Source organism: Numida meleagris, chromosome 18, assembly GCF_002078875.1.
Source record: "Numida meleagris isolate 19003 breed g44 Domestic line chromosome 18, NumMel1.0, whole genome shotgun sequence".
Lineage (NCBI taxonomy): Eukaryota > Metazoa > Chordata > Aves > Galliformes > Numididae > Numida > Numida meleagris.
Genome location: NC_034426.1, coordinates 55,237 through 73,811, shown reverse-complemented (window position 1 = coordinate 73,811; position 18,575 = coordinate 55,237). Strand labels below are relative to the sequence as shown.

Below are 18,575 nucleotides of genomic sequence, written 5' to 3'. Positions count from 1 at the left end.
CCATGTCCATAACCATATCCCTCAGTGCCACATCCCCACAGTTCCCTGTGCCAGTGCATCACCACTCTTTTGGAGAAGAAATTTCTCATAATATCCAACCTGAACCTCCTCCAGTGCATTTTAAGGCCATCACCTCTCATTCTGTCACTGTTACCTGGGAGCAGAGGCCGAACCCCCTTACCACCACCTCCTTTCAGGCAGTTGTAGGGAGCAGGGAGGTCTCCCCTGAGCGTCCTCTGCTCCACACTGACCCATCCCAGCTCCCTCAGCCGCTCCCCATCAGACGTGTGCTCCTGACCCCTCACAGCTCTGTTCTCTTCTCTGGACACGCTCCAGGGCCTTCATGTCTTTCTTGCAGTGAGGGGCCCAGCACCGAACACAGCACTGAGGTGCAGCCTCACCAGGGCCGGTACAGAGGGACGGTCAACTCCTGCTCTGCTGGCTGCACTATTGCTGACACAAGCCAGGATGCCGTTGGCCTTCTTGGCCACCTGGGCACACTGCTGGCTCATGGTCAGCACCTATCAGTTCACATCCCCATGTTCTTTTCCTCCGTGCATCTTTCCAGCCACCCTGCCCCAAGCCCATAGTGCTGCATGGGGCTGTTGTGACCCAACTGCAGGGCCCAGTACCCGGTCTTGTTGAAGCTCATCCCATTGGCCTCAGCCCACTGAGCAGCCTGTCCAGGTCCCTCTGCAGGGCCTTCCTACCCTCAGGCAGATCAACACTTCCTCCCAACTTGGTGTCATCTGCAAACTTACTGAGGGTGCACTCAATCACACCATCCAGATCATCAGTAAAGATACTAAACAGATTTGGCCCCAAAACTGACCCCTGGGAAACACCACTGGTGACCAGCCACCAGCTGGATGGAACTCCATTCACCACCACGCTCTGGGCTTGGCCCTCCAGCAGTGTTTTGCCCAGCCAAGTGTACACCTGTCCCAGCCATGGGCTGCAGCTTCTCCAGCAGAATGCTGTGGGAGATGGAGTTAAAGGCTTTGATAAAGTCCAGGTAGATTACATCAACATCCCTTCACTAATCCCCCAGGCAGTCACCTGGTCACAGAAGGAGATGAGGTTCGTCAGGCAAGATCTGTCTGCCATGGACCCATGCTTGCTGGGCCGGATCCTCTGGTTGTCTTGCACGTGCTGTGTGTTCACACTTAAGATGACCTGCTCCATAACCTTCCCCAATACCCTGGTCAGGTGTTGTGAATTCAGAAGTCAAGAATAAATTAGTTTAATTGATGGAGGACTGGAACAATTAAACATGACAGTCCTCGTACACTGCATTTACAAAAAAAAAAAAAAAATCCTTTCTGGGAACTCCAGATATGGGTACAACCTCACTTTCAGTTTTCTGTTGCATTGCAAAGGAGCTGGTGAGAGGAGCTGTGATTAGTATTCAAAGAGTGGGCTGTGGGATGCTGGCACATGGCACAGGGATGCAGCCCACCCAGCAGAGCCTGCAGAGGTTCTTCCTTTGCAGGTAGATAGTGAAAGAGATGGTGCCACGCCGGTCGTGCCATGCTGATAAGACAAGGGGGAATGGTGTTAAACTAAAAGAGAGGAGATTTGGATTAGATGTGAGGGGGAAATTCTTCTCCCAGAGGGCGGTGAGGTGCTGACACTGCTGCCCAGAGCTGTGGGTGCCCCATTCCTGGAGGTGCCCCAGACCATGGGTGGGCCCTGGGCAGCCTGAGCTGGCACCCAATTTAGTGGTTGGCCACCTTGCCTGTGGCAGGGAGCTGGAAACACATAATCTTTGAGGTCCCTTCCAGCCAACCCATTCTATTACTCTACAATTACTTTACAATTCTATGAAATCCTGATGAAGATGTTGCTGAGATAGAGCCCCCAGCTCTGAAGCTGAGGACTCTAAGTGGTGCTTCCAGTATATCATCATCTGCAATACATTCGTTTGGGAAGGCTGGATCTCCAAAGTGCCACAGCAGTAGCCATGCTCACCCCAAACAGCTCACTCTGCCTGCTGCTATCCATTTCTCAGGATTTTCTGTAATTAGGAAAATCCCAACAAATATCCCAGAAGCCATTATCACTCCAGAACTCATTAGCAGAGGACAGAGAAAGTGAAAGCAGGAGGCAATGCTGCAGTTTTGTCACCTAGACAGCAGTGTGATGGCTCAGTGCTGTGTTATATGGGTCATATTTTAGGCCTTAATCTTAGGACAAACTCCAAAGTCACTGAAGAGTATGGGCACCCATGCAGGCTCTGCTCCACTGTGGCCAAGTACTGGAGAAGTGAGGAGATCCCCTCACTGGCGAGGCTGCAGCTGGGGACCTGCGTTGAGATCTGGGTCCCACAGTACAGGGAGACCTGGGCATGCTGGAGAGAACGCTGTGCAGAGCCACAAAGATGCTGACAGTGCAGCGTCCCCAGAGAGGAAGAGAAGAGGATCATGTTGCTCTTGCAGATGAGATGGGTAGAAAGACGGAAATGGGTTGGAATATAAAGTATTGGCTGAGGGAGCAGCAAGGCCTTTTGGAGGAAGGTGTAGTGTCTGTTCCTTCCCCAGGAAAGGGCTGGGAAACCCTATTTCAGAGACAGTTGGTTATAATTCCTCTTCTTGGAAAGAATTCTGACACCTGCACAATGTAATTCTTGTGTTTTCTTCCTCCAGTGATCTCAGTCTCACTCTCCCATGTATCCCACCCTGCACCAGTAGAACAGAGCAGAGAAAATGGAAGAGCAAATTGTAACCTGCAGCTGAACTCCCTAGGCAATATCTCTTGGCTCTCCCGGCTTGTCCCTGCCCTGCTTCCTTCATGCTCCACAGCTGCCTGCCAAGCCCCGGGACAAGGGCACCCTCTGCAGACCAGGAGAAGTCAGCAACAAAACTCCCCATTTCTTAAATCACTTCTTGATCATTGCCTTTGCATTTTCGTGTGTCCTACGACATCCCTACTCCCACAGGACAAGGTGGCCAGGCTTCTCCAGAGACAGCAGAGACTTTAGGGAGCACAGCATCTTCCTTCAAATAAAGGAACACACCGATCTTTTCAAGACCAATGTAAGCTATGATTTGTGTGGGAAATACTGCTTTGCACTGGTGGGCTGATGGTCTAATGGATGGAACTGCTGCATCCAGTAGTAACTGGCAAAGGAGATAGAACTGGATTGAAGCCTTCTGGCTTTCTATTGGCTCGTGCTGTAACTCTGAAGCATATTTGAGACTGTGCTCAGGGTACCAACTGGTTGTAGCTGGTTGTATGGGAGCTGCTGAGTCACGGCCTGAACCACTGATTGAGCACCTGGAGAAAAGACCCAGTCAGCTCTGGGAGCACAGGTGAAGGCAATTCACTGTGTGACCAGAAGCCTGGCTCCACCCCTCTTAGGCCTCATTTAGGGGCTGACTACCACTGAGGAAGGATGTCTTTCTGGAGATTTCTCTTTAGTGGAAGCCTTTCCCTGTGAACCTGGAATCATCTGATATGGGTGAGCAATTTATTTCCGTTCCCTTGTAGCACCTTGCTATCGTGCTGGTCCTTCCACCTCTTTTGTGACACCTTTTCTGTCACGTTGGTCCTTCTGATCGCTACATTTGGTGAGCCAGGCAGACCGATATATTGAAATGGCATTCCTTTTGAATATATTTAAGTGGGTGTCATGGTTTTGTGATTTTCGGTTATTGGTATTCCACATCGTAACATCATGTAGTGGATGTACCTGGTTCTCAGAAGAGAAGGACTACTACAGTCCCCACGGCACTTTGCTCCTCTGTTACCATTTCCAGCCGGAGGGAAAAGATAAAAGCTCGCTGTATAGAAACTTGCAGGTCCCTTTTTCTGCCGTCTCTCGTCTTGGCAGCACCTCGCTCTCCAGCCGTCTTATCGTCGGTAGTAGAGTAAGGCCTACCTTGATTTTGGGACATTCTCTCTCTCTGTATTGGATTTATCAGCTTAAATTGTAATTATATTGTATTATAGTGTGTTGTTTTGCATTCTGATATCTTATTTAGTAAATTAGTTTGTTTCTCCTCAGATTGTTGCCGCTGTTCTTTGCTCTCAGGGCCGTCTCCTTACCCTTTTCCCTTTTCCCAGGGCGTGGACCCGTGGATCCCCTGTCCCCTTCGTCACAGAACCGGGCCGAACGCCCGTAAACCGTTGACAGTGGGGCAAGGGGGAGAACATCGTCCTTCTAGATAAAACTTTGCCGAAGCACATCCCAGGATTTCTGGGTTCACCCTTTTATGAACTAGCAGCCATAACTGAAAATTGGGGTCCCTTGCAGGATAGTGGAAGTATTTCCCAATCACCATCTGGCATGGTGAAATATTTCTATGGATTAGATGAGAATATCCTAATTATGAAGGAACGCTGACTGGCTACGTCCACGGTGGCATGGCCCCTGTTAATTTCTCTAAATCGTGGAGAACTTCTGAATCATACTGTAGAAAATGAGAACGAACGACTGTGTGATTGCATTGAAAAACTTGAGCAAGAGCTTGGCCTATTGACAGGGAAAAAATCAAGTTTAACTTTCCCCTTAAAGCAAATACAGAATATTGCAATGGAAAATACTCAGGGCCCTGAACCAGTAGACCTGGGTAATCCAACAGGAAAAATCTCAAGATTGGATCTTGAAGCCCCACTTGAGGTAGATCCCTTCGAGATCCAACCTGTAGTGATGCAAAAAAACAAAAAAGATACAGGATAGACCAGCAGGGGTGCCCCCTGCCCAAACTCATCTCCTTGTAACAGCTCGCCCCTATGCAGCATCTGAATTGATGGATTTGGTGCAACGATTTCAGCAGAAACCAAGGGAAAGTGTCCCAGCTTGGTTACTCCGATTATGAGACATGGGGGCAGAGAGTGCTGTGGTCAATGGACCAGAAGTTTCCATGCCTGTATCCATTACCTCACACCCTGCCCTTAGACAGAGACTGTATGCCACTGGGCAACATAATGAGGAGGATCATTCCCTAATGGATTGGTTGATGGTGGCATGCTGTATCACCTGGCCTAATAAGGCTGATATCCCGGTGCATGCAGGTTTATGGTCTTCCATGGAGGGCCTCCAAACGTATATTTGTGAGCTAGGAATGAAGGAGGCCGTTTATGAGGAAGCCTTTGAAAGTCCTGATTTAGTAAAATTCTCGTCTGGAATGAGGGACCTAATTCTACAACAGGCACCCTCCCACTATTATGGCACACTGGTATCTATATTGAACCCCCGGTGGCCTCAGAGGCCATTGTTCAGCAGGCTGCCCAGTTGGTGGCTGATCTGGGGGAGATGGAGTGCTTAAGGGCGAGGCATAATATTAGGACAGTGGAAGGGGCTGAGGTATATCCAGTAATTAAAACTAGAAAAGCTGCCCCACAGACACCCTGATTGGGCCCCATACGGGTGTCCCATAAAGAGATGTTCAATGACCTTATATGGGCTGGGGTGGCTTTTGCTAAAATCAATTGCCAACCTAATCATGTTTTGCTTCCCTTATGGAAACAACTAAGGGACGACCAAAAATGTCAAAGTAAAGAAGAACAGGGGTATGAATAATTGAACGAGTACCAGCAAATACTTGGAACTTAGAGGACTTTATAGTCCCTAATAAAAGGAAAAAACTGCCCTAGGTGACTTGGGCTATGATGCCTGAGCCACCTGAGGAAAAAGACTTGGCTCTCGCCCAATTCATGGCTTGACAGGGGATATTAGTCCCCATGTAACTAGGGCCTCCAGATGGGACCGGAGGCCCTATGTTGAGCTGACCATTTTTTGGTCCCGGAAGAATGTACAAAGGGTTATGGTGCTGGTTGACACAGGTGTGGAAACATCGATTATTTATGGGGATCCGACTAAGTTTAATGGGGATAGAGCGATGATCGGTGGTTTCGGAGGACAGACCTTTCCAGTTACCCAGACGTGGTTGAAATTGGGGGTTGGGTGTCTCCCGCCCCAGGAGTATTAGGTGTCTATTGCCCCAGTCCCGGAGTACATCTTGGGCACAGACGTTTTATGGGGTCTGGCTCTCCAGACAACTGTTGGAGAGTTCAGACTCTGACAGAGGTGTATCAGTGTCCGGGCGGTGCAGGTGATATTGAGAGGCCATGCAAAGCATGAGCCTATTCGCCTGCTGGAACCGCGCCGGATTACTGGTGTGAGGCAGTATAGACTCCTGGGGGGGCGAGATGAAATATCAAGGACTGTGCAGGAGTTAGAAAAAGCTGGGATCATAAGACCTGCACATAGCCCATATAATTCCCCCATATGGCCAGTGTGAAAGTCAGATGGCATATGGAGAATGGCAGTAGACTATAGAGAATTAAATAAGGTCACACCGCCTGTTCACGCAGCCGTACCCAATATTGCCTCCCTAATGAACGCATTGAGGAGGGAAATAAAAACCTACCATTGTGTCCTAGACTTGGCAAATGCATTCTTCAGTATTCCAGTTGCTGAAGAATCACAAGACCAGTTCACATTTACATGGGGAGGCAGGCAGTGCACCTTTCAGGTCCTGCCACGGGGGTATGTGCATTCACCAACATACTGCCGTAACCTAGTGGCACGTGACCTGGCAAATTGGGAAAAACCTAACACTGTTAGCTTGTATCATTATATTGATGATCTCATGTTGACATCTGACTCACTGGAGGCAGTAGGGCAGGCAGCAGATTCATTAACTACCTATCTGCAGGAAAAAGGATGGGCTATAAACCCCCAGAAGGTGCAGGGTCCAGGCCTATCTGTGAAATTCCTAGGGGTAGTTTGGTCAGGAAAAAAAGTACTACCCAGTGCTGTCATAGATAAGATTCAGGCATTCCCAGTCCCTACAACACCAAAGCAGCTGCAGGAGTCCTTGGGTATATTGGGATATTGGCGTTCCTTTATACCTCATTTAGTGCAGCTGCTGAGGCCAGTATATAGACTCACAAAGAAGGGACAACTATGGGATTGGGGAAGAACAGAACATGAGGCTTTCCAACAGGTGAAACTGGCTGTTAAACAAGCCCAGGCGCTGGGTATATTTGATCCTACCCTCCCAGCTGAATTGGACGTTCATGTCACTCAGGATGGCTTTGGCTGGGGCCTGTAGCAACGCCAGAGTTCTGTTTGGACCCCGATCGGGTTCTGGTCTCAGGTCTGGCACGGAGCGGAGGAAAGATACAGCATGATCGAGAAACAGTTATTGGCTGCCTACTCTGCATTACAGGTGGTAGAGCCAGTAACCCAAACATCTGAGGTCCCAGTTAAGACCTCTTTGCCAATTCAGGGGTGGGTGAGAGATCTGACCCACCTTCTGAAGACAGGGGTGGCCCAAGCACAAACAGTGGCACGATGGGTCGCCTATCTCAGCCAGAGGAGTAGATTGTCTTCATCACCATTGAAAGAAGAACTTCAAAAGATCTTAGGCCCAGTGATGTATCACAGTGATACGCCAAAAGAAACAACGGTCGCTCCACCGGAGAAGAGTCCTGTTCAGGAGGGGACAGATCCCATTCCTGAAGATGCCTGGTATACGGATGGGTCCAGCAAAGGTAACGTGAGCAAGTGGAGAGTAGTGGCATACCATTCCTCCACTGACACAATCTGGTTTGAAGAGGGGGATGGTCAAAGTAGCCAATGGGCAGAACTGTGAGTTGTGTGGATGGTTATCACCAAGGAACCTGGTGACAGTGCACTGAACTTCTCACAGATAGTTGGGCTGTGTATCGTGGGCTCACTCTTTGGATTGCACAGTGGGCCACCCAAGACTGGACCATCCACGCCTGACTGATCTGGGGCAAGGAGATGTGGTTAGACATATGGAATGTGGTTAAACATAGAACCATACACATCTACCATGTTTCTGGACATCACCCCCTGCAGTCACCAGGAAATGATGAGGCTGACACTCTGGCTCGAGTACGGTGGATTGAGAACTCTCCTTCCAAGGATGTCGCCCACTGGCTACACCAGAAGCTGTGACATGCTGGACAGAAGACAATGTAGGCAGCTACAAAGGCATGGGGGCTGTCCATAACTATGTCAGGTATTGTCCAGGCATGTCACAATTGTGAAGCTTGCTCGAGAATGAGACCGAAAGCCTTGCCAGAGATGACTGCTCACCTTGCCAGAGGACATAACCCTCTCCAACAGTGGCATGTTGATTATATAGGCCCTCTCCCACGATCTGAGGGGGCCAGATATGCATTAACTTGTGTCGACACGGCAAGTGGACTGATGCAGGTCTATCCAGTACCAAAAGCAAACCAGGCCTACACCATCAAGGCTTTAACCAAGTTAATGGCAGTATATGGGACTCCACAGGTCATCGAGAGCAATCAAGGTACACGCTTCACGGGTGCGATGATACAGCACTGGGCAGAGGAGAACAACATTGAATGGCAATTTCATCTGCCATATAATCCACTGGTGCTGCGTGCCCTGCCACAGCAAAGCTTTTCACCCTGCCGTGTGCTGCACATGTCCACAGCATCAGGACAGTTCTGCACCACTGAATTCCCTGATGCTGCAGTGGATTCACCTGGGATTTGGGTCTGTCATTCAAAGCCATTTGTAATGACACATTTGCTTTTCCAGACTGTAGACAAACAAAGCAACTCATTAAAAACAACTCACTCTACCTTGCTTTATCTCACTGAAGTGGGCCCAAAAGAGATACAATATAGTGATTTAACAAAGCTTAATCATAAGTTAGACAGCAGCTTAAGATTGAAGATGGCAAGATACGCCTGGGTATTTACTTCCTGGAGGACAGGGTTGAACATGCATCCAGGAAGGCCACCTGGTCAGTTTTTTCCAGCAGGACAATCACTTTGTGTGCAAGTGAAATCCTGAAAAGCTGCTCTAAATGTTACATGAGCAGATGGGTCTAATCACACTTCAAAGCCCTCTGTTTTGAAGGTGAGAGAAGACAGAAGTTCTCATGCAGACTCCTGGCTTCCCATCCTCTCCCATCACCAGTGGCTGAACTCCATTGGCTTTTGCAGCACAGCATACGCAAGCTCTTAATTCATAGTTCCTTCCCAAATGCTTGTCCTATGGGAAAGCAGAGCTTCAGCAGAGGAGGGTTTTGAACACACTAACCTCTGTGAGCACATCAGAGACTTGAAACAGATGTTTACAATTGGGGTAGTTCTTTGAATATAGATTTATTTTGATACGTAACAACTGTTAAGCCTGAAGTGCAGAAGGTAGAGAGTGGGAATTTGTGTGATCCCGATCAAGAAATTTTAATTTTTCTGTGAGTGAAAGTTCTGTTGTTTGCCTGAAGTTAAAGACGTAAATCAACTCACAGTTGAGTTTGGCTGTTTCACATTTTGCCTGAGGCGCATTGCACATCTGGAAACTCCAGATTTTGCAAGCAACTGTTCTGATTATTAACCCAGTTATTAACACAATTATGAACAAAATGACCTGGATCTGAGCAAAAGGATAAAGGCCCAGTTGAGGAGCAGAAGAAACCTACAGGAGGGAGAAATGGAGGATGTCTTATTTTCTTCAGTAGCTAGGATACAAACAACCTCAGCAAAGACCCACAGAGACACTAGGTTTGGCCATGACATGTTTTGCCTTTTCCATCTCTTTGTAGAGCTATACTTAGCCACAGGTTGGACAGAAAGGAAATGAAAATGCAGCTAGCAGTAGGGTGCTGTTTTGATGAGGATGGCAGAAGCTTTGCAGTTGCCACTGCACAGGCCACTCCACGTTATGGCACCCTTGACATTCAGCCGTACAGAGTAACAGGATGAATACCACCACCCACCTCCATTGGTGGAGGCACAGTTCCCGCTGTTAGTGTCCTGGTCCAAGTCCTTAGCAGAGAACTTCATGTTGTCATGCACAGTAGCGGAATTGGCTGAAGTCATGGCATCCCCCGCTGTCCCTGTGTACGTTCCCAGCCGCAGCCGGTAGCCCTGGGACTCATCGTCCAGACTGAAGAGGTTGTACTCTGCGAACTTGGTGTTGTTGGAGGCATCCTGGATGACGAATCTGACCTGGTAGACCTTCTGCTTGGCGATCTGGTGGATGTACTCGGTGCCCAGCCAGTAGTCGCTGTGCACGTTCCCAAAGCCGTACTTGTAGGTGCTCCAGGACTCGGCCCAGGTGATGTCTGTGTTGTAGCGGTTCCTCTGGATGACCGTCCAGCCCCCGTCTGTCGCGTTCATCTCACAGTACACCACAATGGGGTGGAGCCCTGAGGGCTGGATGACGTAGATGCCACTGGGGCTGCCTGCAGAGATCTCACTGCAATCCTTGGGCCAACCTGCAGCAGATTAAAACATGGAGAACCAACAGGTACAGGGACACCCAGTCTGCTTGCAGGGTTCTGTGAGACTGATTTCTAGAAAATTTGCAGATGTGGAAATTTGCCAGGGTAGGCTATCACTCTGTTTCCTACTGTAAGTGTATAAGCAGAAAACCTTTGTAAGGGAAACACAGTGATTAAAACAACACAAATGTATTTTGACAATGCAATCAGAGAATTTGCTTCTCTTTCTATGCTCAGGTCCTTGTTTCCTCAGCTTTCCCAATTTTCATATTTCTCTTCCCTTATAATAACACAGGAGCTCAAGCTTAGCCTGGTGAGGGCTGTTTTTACATAACGTTACAGAAACTTAAATGAGAAAGCTGCTGTTCCTACAGCTCTGAGATCCACTTCATCTCTGTGTTCAAGAAGGGGAGAACTTCCTCCTGTTAGCATAGCTTGGGAGATGCATCCTCTGCTTGCCCTGTGCAGACTTTCACAGCAGCTGAGAGGACATGTGGCGTGTACATAAGGGTTGGAGAGTCCTTTGGTATCTTGGAAGTAACCCTTCTGCATAAAATTCTGCATTGAGTTTTGCCCTGCGGAAGCTGAGCCGTGTTGTTCCCAGGTTCGTGCCCACCCACTGTTTGACCCTCACTGCCTGCACCTCCCAGTGCCAGGACCCCATTCCCTGCAGGGAGTGGGGGCTCTTGCTGTGCTGACCTGTCTCACTGGCTCTTCCACGCCGTGCGTTTCCTTCATCGTGACCTGCATTGGGAAAAACAAAAAGAGTGAGGTGGGCAGCCCTGTGCCATGGCAGAGAATTAACTCCAGCTTCCATGGGCTGTTATTTCTAGCACTGTTGTTTGTAGGGTACTTCAACAATGCCACTGGGCTCTATTTTCTTCCTACATGGTAGCTTTGGGTTGTAAACTCTTCAAAGGAATAAGACACTGGGAAAGGTAAAACAACAGAGGGTGAGTTGTGGCTTTGTTCCATCCACTCAGCATTATGGCTTTACATTGCTGCATGGGGTGAACTGCACTCCAGAGCAGTAGTGATGAGTACATGGAAAGATTGCTGGAGGAGGACTGAGAAGTAAACAGACTGCATGGAATTAAACTGTTGAGTGATGTTGCTGCAGCCTCTCAAGCTGAAGTCAACAGCTGTTCCGTAGTGACTGAAGGGGTTCTTGTGTGTGTTCAGTTCGTAAAGAGCTTCAGAAACCTTCTGACAGGAACAGGAGCTCAAAGCACAGCAACATCAGTGCTCTCTTTAAAAAGAAATCACAGCATCCATATTCATAAATCAGCATTCTTCAAACGCCTACAACATTGTGACCTCTATTATTGGTATGACTCATTTATTATACCATTTAGCCATGAACAATCTTCAGAAGCCATTTTGGTTGGTCACTGAAGCCTGGCGTTTCATAGAATCACAGAATCATTGAGGTTGGAAAAGACCTCTAAGATTGCCAAGTCCAACCCCAGCCCACCCCCACCGTGCCCACTGCCCACGTCCCTCAGTGCCACATCCCCACGGTTCTGGAACACGTCCAGGGATGGTGACCCCACCACCTCCTTGGGCAGCCTGTGCCATTGCATCACCGCTCTTCTGAGAAGAAATTTCTCCTACTTCCAACCTGACCCTCCCTGGTGGCATTTTAGGATCTTCCTTTGAATATCTGCAGGTCTCTAGAAAAAGCTACCACATAGATCTTGTCAATAATAAAGAAGGTTGAGCTTGCAGATCTTGCAATGTGTGGAGAAGGTCTGAAATCAGAGGAAGATATGACGGTTTCCTGTACTTTTTGAGTGTGACTGCCCTTCATCAACATTATCTTCCACATCTCCCCCTCTGTGCAGAGATTAGGAGGTTCCCAGTGTTTGGATGAACAGTGTTTAGGGAAGTAAGAGAGAAAACACATACCAGGATGGTGCCTGTCTGAATGGAGATTAATAATTTCAGGTAGATTTGCTTTTAGTCTTGTCAGGTTTTCAATCTCCACAGCAAGAAGAGGGGTGAGCAGGGCCAGCACGCAGGTGCACAGCAGGAGTCTGGAGTGATGAGCAGCTGCAGAGAGAACATGCATGGTGAGTCTGGAAGTGCAAACCCTGCCTTCCAGGTGAAGGAGCTTTGGCTAAGTAAACTCAGCAAACATTAAAACAAACTCGTGGAGTAGACAAAGCCACAGCATTAGTTATGCCTTTGCTTTACTGAGGGGCAGAAGTATAACGGTTTCCAAAAAGAAGCATTCTGCAAAAGTATGCAACTGCAGAGATAAACGTTTTAGCCCAGGCTATGTCTGCAACCTACAGGTCTACTGAATGTGCAGCTTCCAGGAGTGGAGTCACACTGCTCAGCTGCAGTACTGGCCAAAGCAGGAGGCCCTGTGTTCCACAATCAAATGAGAATCACTTGGGAATCCGACCAATCAGACTCCTTCGGACTGTACCAGATCAGGAGGTTCCCTGACAGCTTGCTCATGGCCAGCCCCATAGATCTGTGTCTGCAGCTTGCCTGCCCCGCTCCGCTCCCGCACCCTAAAAGGCTTCAGGATGATGGACGGTTAACACCCTAACTAGCTTCCACTCCGGTTTGTTTTAAAACATATTCGATACTCTGGGCACAAATATAAACCAAATAAATATTGCTTTTACAACACAGCCCGGTGCGGAATGGGTTTAACTGTGCTCAGGAAAGGAGGAGAGAGCGTGAAGAGCAGGAGGGTGACAGAGAGGAGGCAGAGGTGCAGCAGGAACCACTCTGTCCCAGAACAGAGGGCCAGCAGCAGCGTGCGGGGAGCAGAAGCCCAGAGGAGGCAGAGCGCAGGGGATGCTCTTCCACACTGCGCCCAGCACGCACTCACCCATGTCGTTGCTGTGGGGTCCCTGTGGAGCAGGAAGCTGGGGTACCTGGCCTGGTGGCAGGGTGCTTATATGGGGCTTGGCAGGTGAGGGCAGCGCTCCTCCTTCCATCATCCACAGGGCTGGAAATGTATGGTTTGTTTGCCCTCGGTGTGTCAGCGTCGCTGTTCATTCCTCAGCTGTAGCTTTCTGCGATAAGAGATCTTAAACCAGCCAGCAACCAGCATCCAGTGTTTGCACAACATTCTACCAAACTGGCATATGCTCCAGATAAGGAGCATTATTACTTACTGGATTTGACACCAAACCCTTTGAAGGCATTGCCTGACCTGGGCTACATCACAGAGCCCCTTCAGACCCTTCGCTCTCTTGATTGCCCTCCTTTGGACACTCTCTGGTCACTTTATGTCCTTATACCACAGCACTCAAAGTGACATATGGTACTTGAGATGAGGACCTGCCAGCACCCCCCAGTATACTGTATTAAAGGAGACTCCAGCATGGCCCTCAGAGCTTTTGTGAAACAAGGGAGACCTCTCACTTGTTAAATAGACCTGAAGTGGTCCTGCTGGCTCTAGCTGCTGCTTGAAGAGCTGCCTGTGAATGTATATAGGATCCCATATCCTATATGGTCTCCCAGACCTTATAGGATGCTCTCCTGGACAGCGTACAGCCTGCACAGTGCTGCTGGGCAATGCCTGTCCCATGTGCAATGGGGAGAGTGGGTGGTCAGCGGAGCCCCCTGAGCTGCCACCAAGATGTATGGACAAGGGCGGGAAGCACAGGGGAAGGGGTGCTGCTGAGGGACCTCGTGTTGCACTTGGAGCTGCCCAAAGCACCTCTGGGGATAGGGATGCCTTGCGGGGGGCTGCTGCCTTCAGCCCTCAGCCTCTACCCATAGAGGGCACAAAGAGGCAGGGAGTGTGTGCAGATCCACTCTGTGCCTGACTCCAGAGGGGGTGGCCATCGCAGGAGGGCTGTGACATGCTGGTACCCGGCAGCTGTTGGGAAACCACTGCCCATAGGTTTTACATTCTCTAATTCCTGCATGCCATATAATATGTGCTGCTGTTAATCATGGTACATTCTGCACTTGGTACTTTCTGTTTTCACATTCTCTCCCTTCTGACTTTCCCCCATACTTCAGGTCCTTTAGCTCAACAGCTGGTAGATTCCTATAAAGATACAACACCTGAACAGTTCCAGTAAATTGCAGCTGATAAATGCCCCACAGCTGGGAGGCAAGGAATATTTTGTTTTTTACCCAGAAAGAAATTTATGACCTATTTGTGGAACGTTGAGCAAAGAGAAGATTCCAGATGGGCACACAAGGGATGGAGGGGGTGTGCACAGGGACAGCCCCAGCTATAAAGAGGCTGACGCCAGCATGGAACTCAGAGCATCAGGACCCACTGCTCAGGCTCCTGTCACCCGTGCACCACTATGGCAATGGGTGAGTTCTCTTTTTTTTTCTAACAGCTTGTTTTTTTGAGTGCTTACAGCTTCAGGCACAGTCCTGCCACACGGTGGGGGATGCAATAGATCAAGCTAAGTGGCAGCAGTGGGGAGCCATGGAAGCCAGAGCAGGTGAGGGTGTCCTCCCATTTCCACCTGCTCATTTGTTTTCATTTCTCTGCTGCTGCCGCTGCTGTGTCATTTCCTGCATCCCCGCAGAGTGCACATTCTGCATCGGGAACAGTGAGTTCTATACAGCAAGCTCAGCTGCAGCACTTAAAACTATTTGCCCTGAATGTGCTTAGCACTGATTATTCACCATAAAAGTGCCCATTTACCTCTAGCCCTGCAGAAAACAAGCAGACAAACAAACAAAACCACGAGGAGGAACAGAAGAAGCCATGACCACAGGTTACAGTGTGGTGCGGGGAGGAGGCTGGCTAGGGGGATGAAGAAGCCATCTCCCAAGCCCACTTCCCCTGCCCTGTGTCCGCAGCTCTGCCTTCCCTGGTCAGAGCTTCCTGGGGCCACCCATGGGTGGGGGCTGTCCAGGGGTCCTGATGGTGCTGTGCCCTTCCCTCCCCAGGGCTGCAGGCTGGGACACACCAGCTCCGTGGGAACCTTGTCCTGCCTGTGGCAGTGGCGATGCTTCTCTGCACCAGCCCAGTGTCTGCCGTGTCCTCGGTTGGTGAGTAGGGATGTGGGTGCTCCCACCAAGCTGAGAAGCCCCTGGGTTTGTTGTGCACCACACTGTCCACTGCCGAGAGCAGCCAGGCTGCCAGGTGCTGGGCACAAGCATCTTTGTTCTGGTCTCTGCATTCAAACCTGAGCTGCAGAGTAGGCTGATTCTTGTCTTTTATCACCAGTAGATAAGAACTATTCCCAACATGTTTCACAGGCAGGGTGCAGCACCCATGGAAATCTAGCATCTGTAGCACCAGTACAGCTGCACCACAGTGCCTTACCAGCACATTTTGCAATGTATGTCTTGCTTGATTTGCTATCTCAGGGCTCCCTGCAGACTGCAGCCGCCTTGCCAGCAGCAGCCCCAGCGGGGTGTACGTCATCCAGCCAGCAGGGTCCCCTCCCCGCGTGGTGTGGTGTGACATGGACACCGAAGGCAAGGGCTGGACTGTTGTCCAGAGAAATACTTACAACACTGAGATCACGTGGACCGAGTCCTGGACCACCTACAAGTACGGCTTCGGGAACGTGCAGGGCGACCACTGGCTGGGCACCGAGTACCTGCACCTGCTTACGCAGCAGGGCACCTACAAGGTCCGCTTCGTCGTGCGGGACAAAGCCAACGTCACTCACTACGCTGAGTACGACATCTTCAGTGTGGAGAGTGAGAGCAGCGGGTACCCGCTGAGGCTGGGCCGGTTCCTGAGCAGCGGGAAGGACTACCTGACCAACTACCACTCCTCGTATGGAGGCATCCATGACAACATGAAGTTCAGCACGGTGGACAAGGACCAGGACCAGCACAGTGGGAACTGCGCCAGCAGCTATGGGGGGTGGTGGTATGACAGATGCCAGAACGTCCTCCTCAACGGCAAAAAGTACATCCTCTGGCAAGAAATTTGCCCGAGAGGCGACTGCACATCGTCCCTCATCCTGGTCAAACCCACCGATGTGTGCTGACTGTGCCGGAGGTTGGGGGAGTGCCACTGTCCTGAGCCCGGTGCCCCGTCCCTGTGCCTGCCAGCCCTGTGCCAGCCCCGCTGGGTGCCCCATGCCACCTGCAGCTCCTGCGCGGCCACCAGCTCCAACACCGTGGCTCTGGGGCTTGGGAGCGGACTCCTGGAGCCCCGGGCACGTGGGCAGCTTTGCCCAGTGCTGCTGTGCTGGCCAGCACTGGGGCGCAGGTGCTGCTTTGGGGTGGGTGAAGGGGAGAAATGCAAGTTCCCTTCTCTGTGCAATCGGCATCTCCCAGCTTTGCTCCTCAGTCCCACAACTGCTACCCACGGTGTGAGAAATCAGCTACAATAAACCCCAGAGCCAGACTTCACTGCCTCGTGTCTCCTTGCTGTGTCTACCCTGCACACACACATGCATGTGGTCCTGCAGGGCATCAGGGAGCCTTGAGGGGCCTATGGGCTGTTCAGGGCTGGAGGAGGGGGTTTGTGCCATGGGGGATCCATCCCCAGTGGTCCCAGGGCCGGGCATGGGGTTGGTGCTCTGTGTCTCAGGGGACGGTGAGACCCAGGATAAGCAATGGACTGCAAGTGGAGTTAGTTCAAGCTAGAGAATAAGGAAGCTTTATCCTTCCCCCAGCTAATGAGAGGGTGACATAAACTCTGGAGAAAAGGGCCCATGTAGTCACACAGTGAAGAGCAGGAACCTTTTCCTTGGGATGCTGTGGGGGGTTTCACATCAGTGAGCACCTCAGCTCCACTTCTCTGCTTTCTCATTTCCCCTCATGAACAGGGCAGGAGGAGAAAACACGATGAAAAAAGAAAGCTCATAGATTGAGATAAGGACAGGGAAAAGTTGAGGGTGCCCCAGGCCATGGATGGGCCCTGGGCAGCCTGAGCTGGGGGGGGGCACCCAGCCCACTGCAGGGGTTGGAACTGGATGGGCCTTAAGGTCCGCTCCAACCTGAGCCATTCTATGGTCACTTGCCTGTTAATGTCACGGGCACAACAGACTCGTTGTGAGAGAGATTAATGTGATTTATCTCCCCTTGTTAGTAACAGACCAGAAGAAAAACGGTCCCGCAACCCTGTCTCTGCTGCTCCCCCACTGCCCCTGCTTCACATGGGCTCTTCCATGGCTGCATGTGGAGACCTGCTCCTCCTGTAGCCTGCATGCTGCAGAGAGACAGCTTGCTCCTCCATGGGACTCTTCACCCCAACCTTGCTCACAGTGGCCCCCTACAACCGCCTCATTACCAAAATCTTCCCACGTAAACCCAATGATTATCAAGGTGTTATGTTTCTAAAGTACATTTTATTCTCCAAAGCAATGTGTTTTCAGAAGGACAGGTTTGGCAATACGTTATTCTGATTACAATGCAATCAAGATAATAACAGCTCAGAGGAAGAACCTAGCAAGGGAAGCAGAGCAACTCTGCAAAAGAGATGAAAAAATCTCTTGGGAATCCAAGCTGTGCCCCGCTTCCACCAACTCTTCTCTCAGACAGCAAAGACAGGAGATTAGGGCACTGGTCTGGCAACATGCCTGGTGTGGGAAGGCAGACAAGAAGTGCTAGCAGTAGGTAGTTGGTTTGATGAGGATGGCAGAAGTTTTGCAGTTGCCATTGCACAGGCCACTCCACGTTATGGCACCCTTGACATTCAGCCGTACAGAGTAACAGGATGAATACCACCACCCACCCCCGCCGGCGGAGGCACAGTTCCCGCTGTTAGTGTCCTGGTCCAAGTCCTTAGCAGAGAACTTCATGTTATCATGAATGGTGCTGGCACTCTGTGAGCCCATGGCATCCCCCGCTGTCCCTGTGTAGGAGCCCAACCGCAGCCGGTAGCCCTGGGACTCATCGTCCAGACTGAAGAGATTGTACTCTGCGAACTTGGTGTTGTTGGAGGCATCCTGGATGACGAATCTGACCTGGTAGACCTTCTGCTTGGCGATCTGGTGGATGTACTCGGTGCCCAGCCAGTAGTCGCTGTGCACGTTCCCAAAGCCGTACTTGTAGGTGCTCCAGGACTCGGCCCAGGTGATGTCTGTGTTGTAGCGGTTCCTCTGGATGACCGTCCAGCCCCCGTCTGTCACGTTCATCTCACAGTACACCACAATGGGGTGGAGCCCTGAGGGCTGGATGACGTAGATGCCACTGGGGCTGCCTGCAGAGATCTCACTGCAATCCTTGGGCCAACCTGAGGCAGGAGAGAGGGTGCTTTAACAAAAGCCTGTGCAATAGAACAAGCGCACGTTTCACCCTGTGGCAAGACAGACAGACATCTAGGCAGAGCACCTCGCAGATGCTCAGCTGTCCCAGCCCAGAGAGGTCAATGTGCTCAGCTGGCATTGTGACTGGGTTGGCCTCAGCCCTTTGCTTGTCTTCCCCAAC

At 50.5% G+C, this 18,575-nt stretch overlaps 2 protein-coding genes across 2 annotated transcripts; one reads left to right on the top strand and one right to left on the bottom strand.

The window, feature by feature from the left end:
* On the top strand, window positions 134-16,314 carry LOC110407876 (fibrinogen-like protein 1-like protein). The gene is made up of 4 exons (XM_021416073.1): window positions 134-3,460; window positions 14,235-14,540; window positions 15,129-15,230; window positions 15,552-16,314. Exons 2-4 carry the CDS (start codon window positions 14,531-14,533, stop codon window positions 16,184-16,186), a joined length of 747 nt encoding a protein of 248 aa, XP_021271748.1. The 5' UTR covers window positions 134-3,460; window positions 14,235-14,530; the 3' UTR covers window positions 16,187-16,314.
* Window positions 5,153-14,228, bottom strand: LOC110407877 (fibrinogen-like protein 1-like protein). The gene is made up of 4 exons (XM_021416074.1): window positions 13,090-14,228; window positions 12,150-12,293; window positions 10,941-10,985; window positions 5,153-10,235 (listed from the first exon to the last, which is right to left on the bottom strand). The coding sequence occupies exons 1-4, from the start codon at window positions 13,199-13,201 to the stop codon at window positions 9,607-9,609; spliced, it is 930 nt and encodes a 309-aa protein (XP_021271749.1). The 5' UTR covers window positions 13,202-14,228; the 3' UTR covers window positions 5,153-9,606.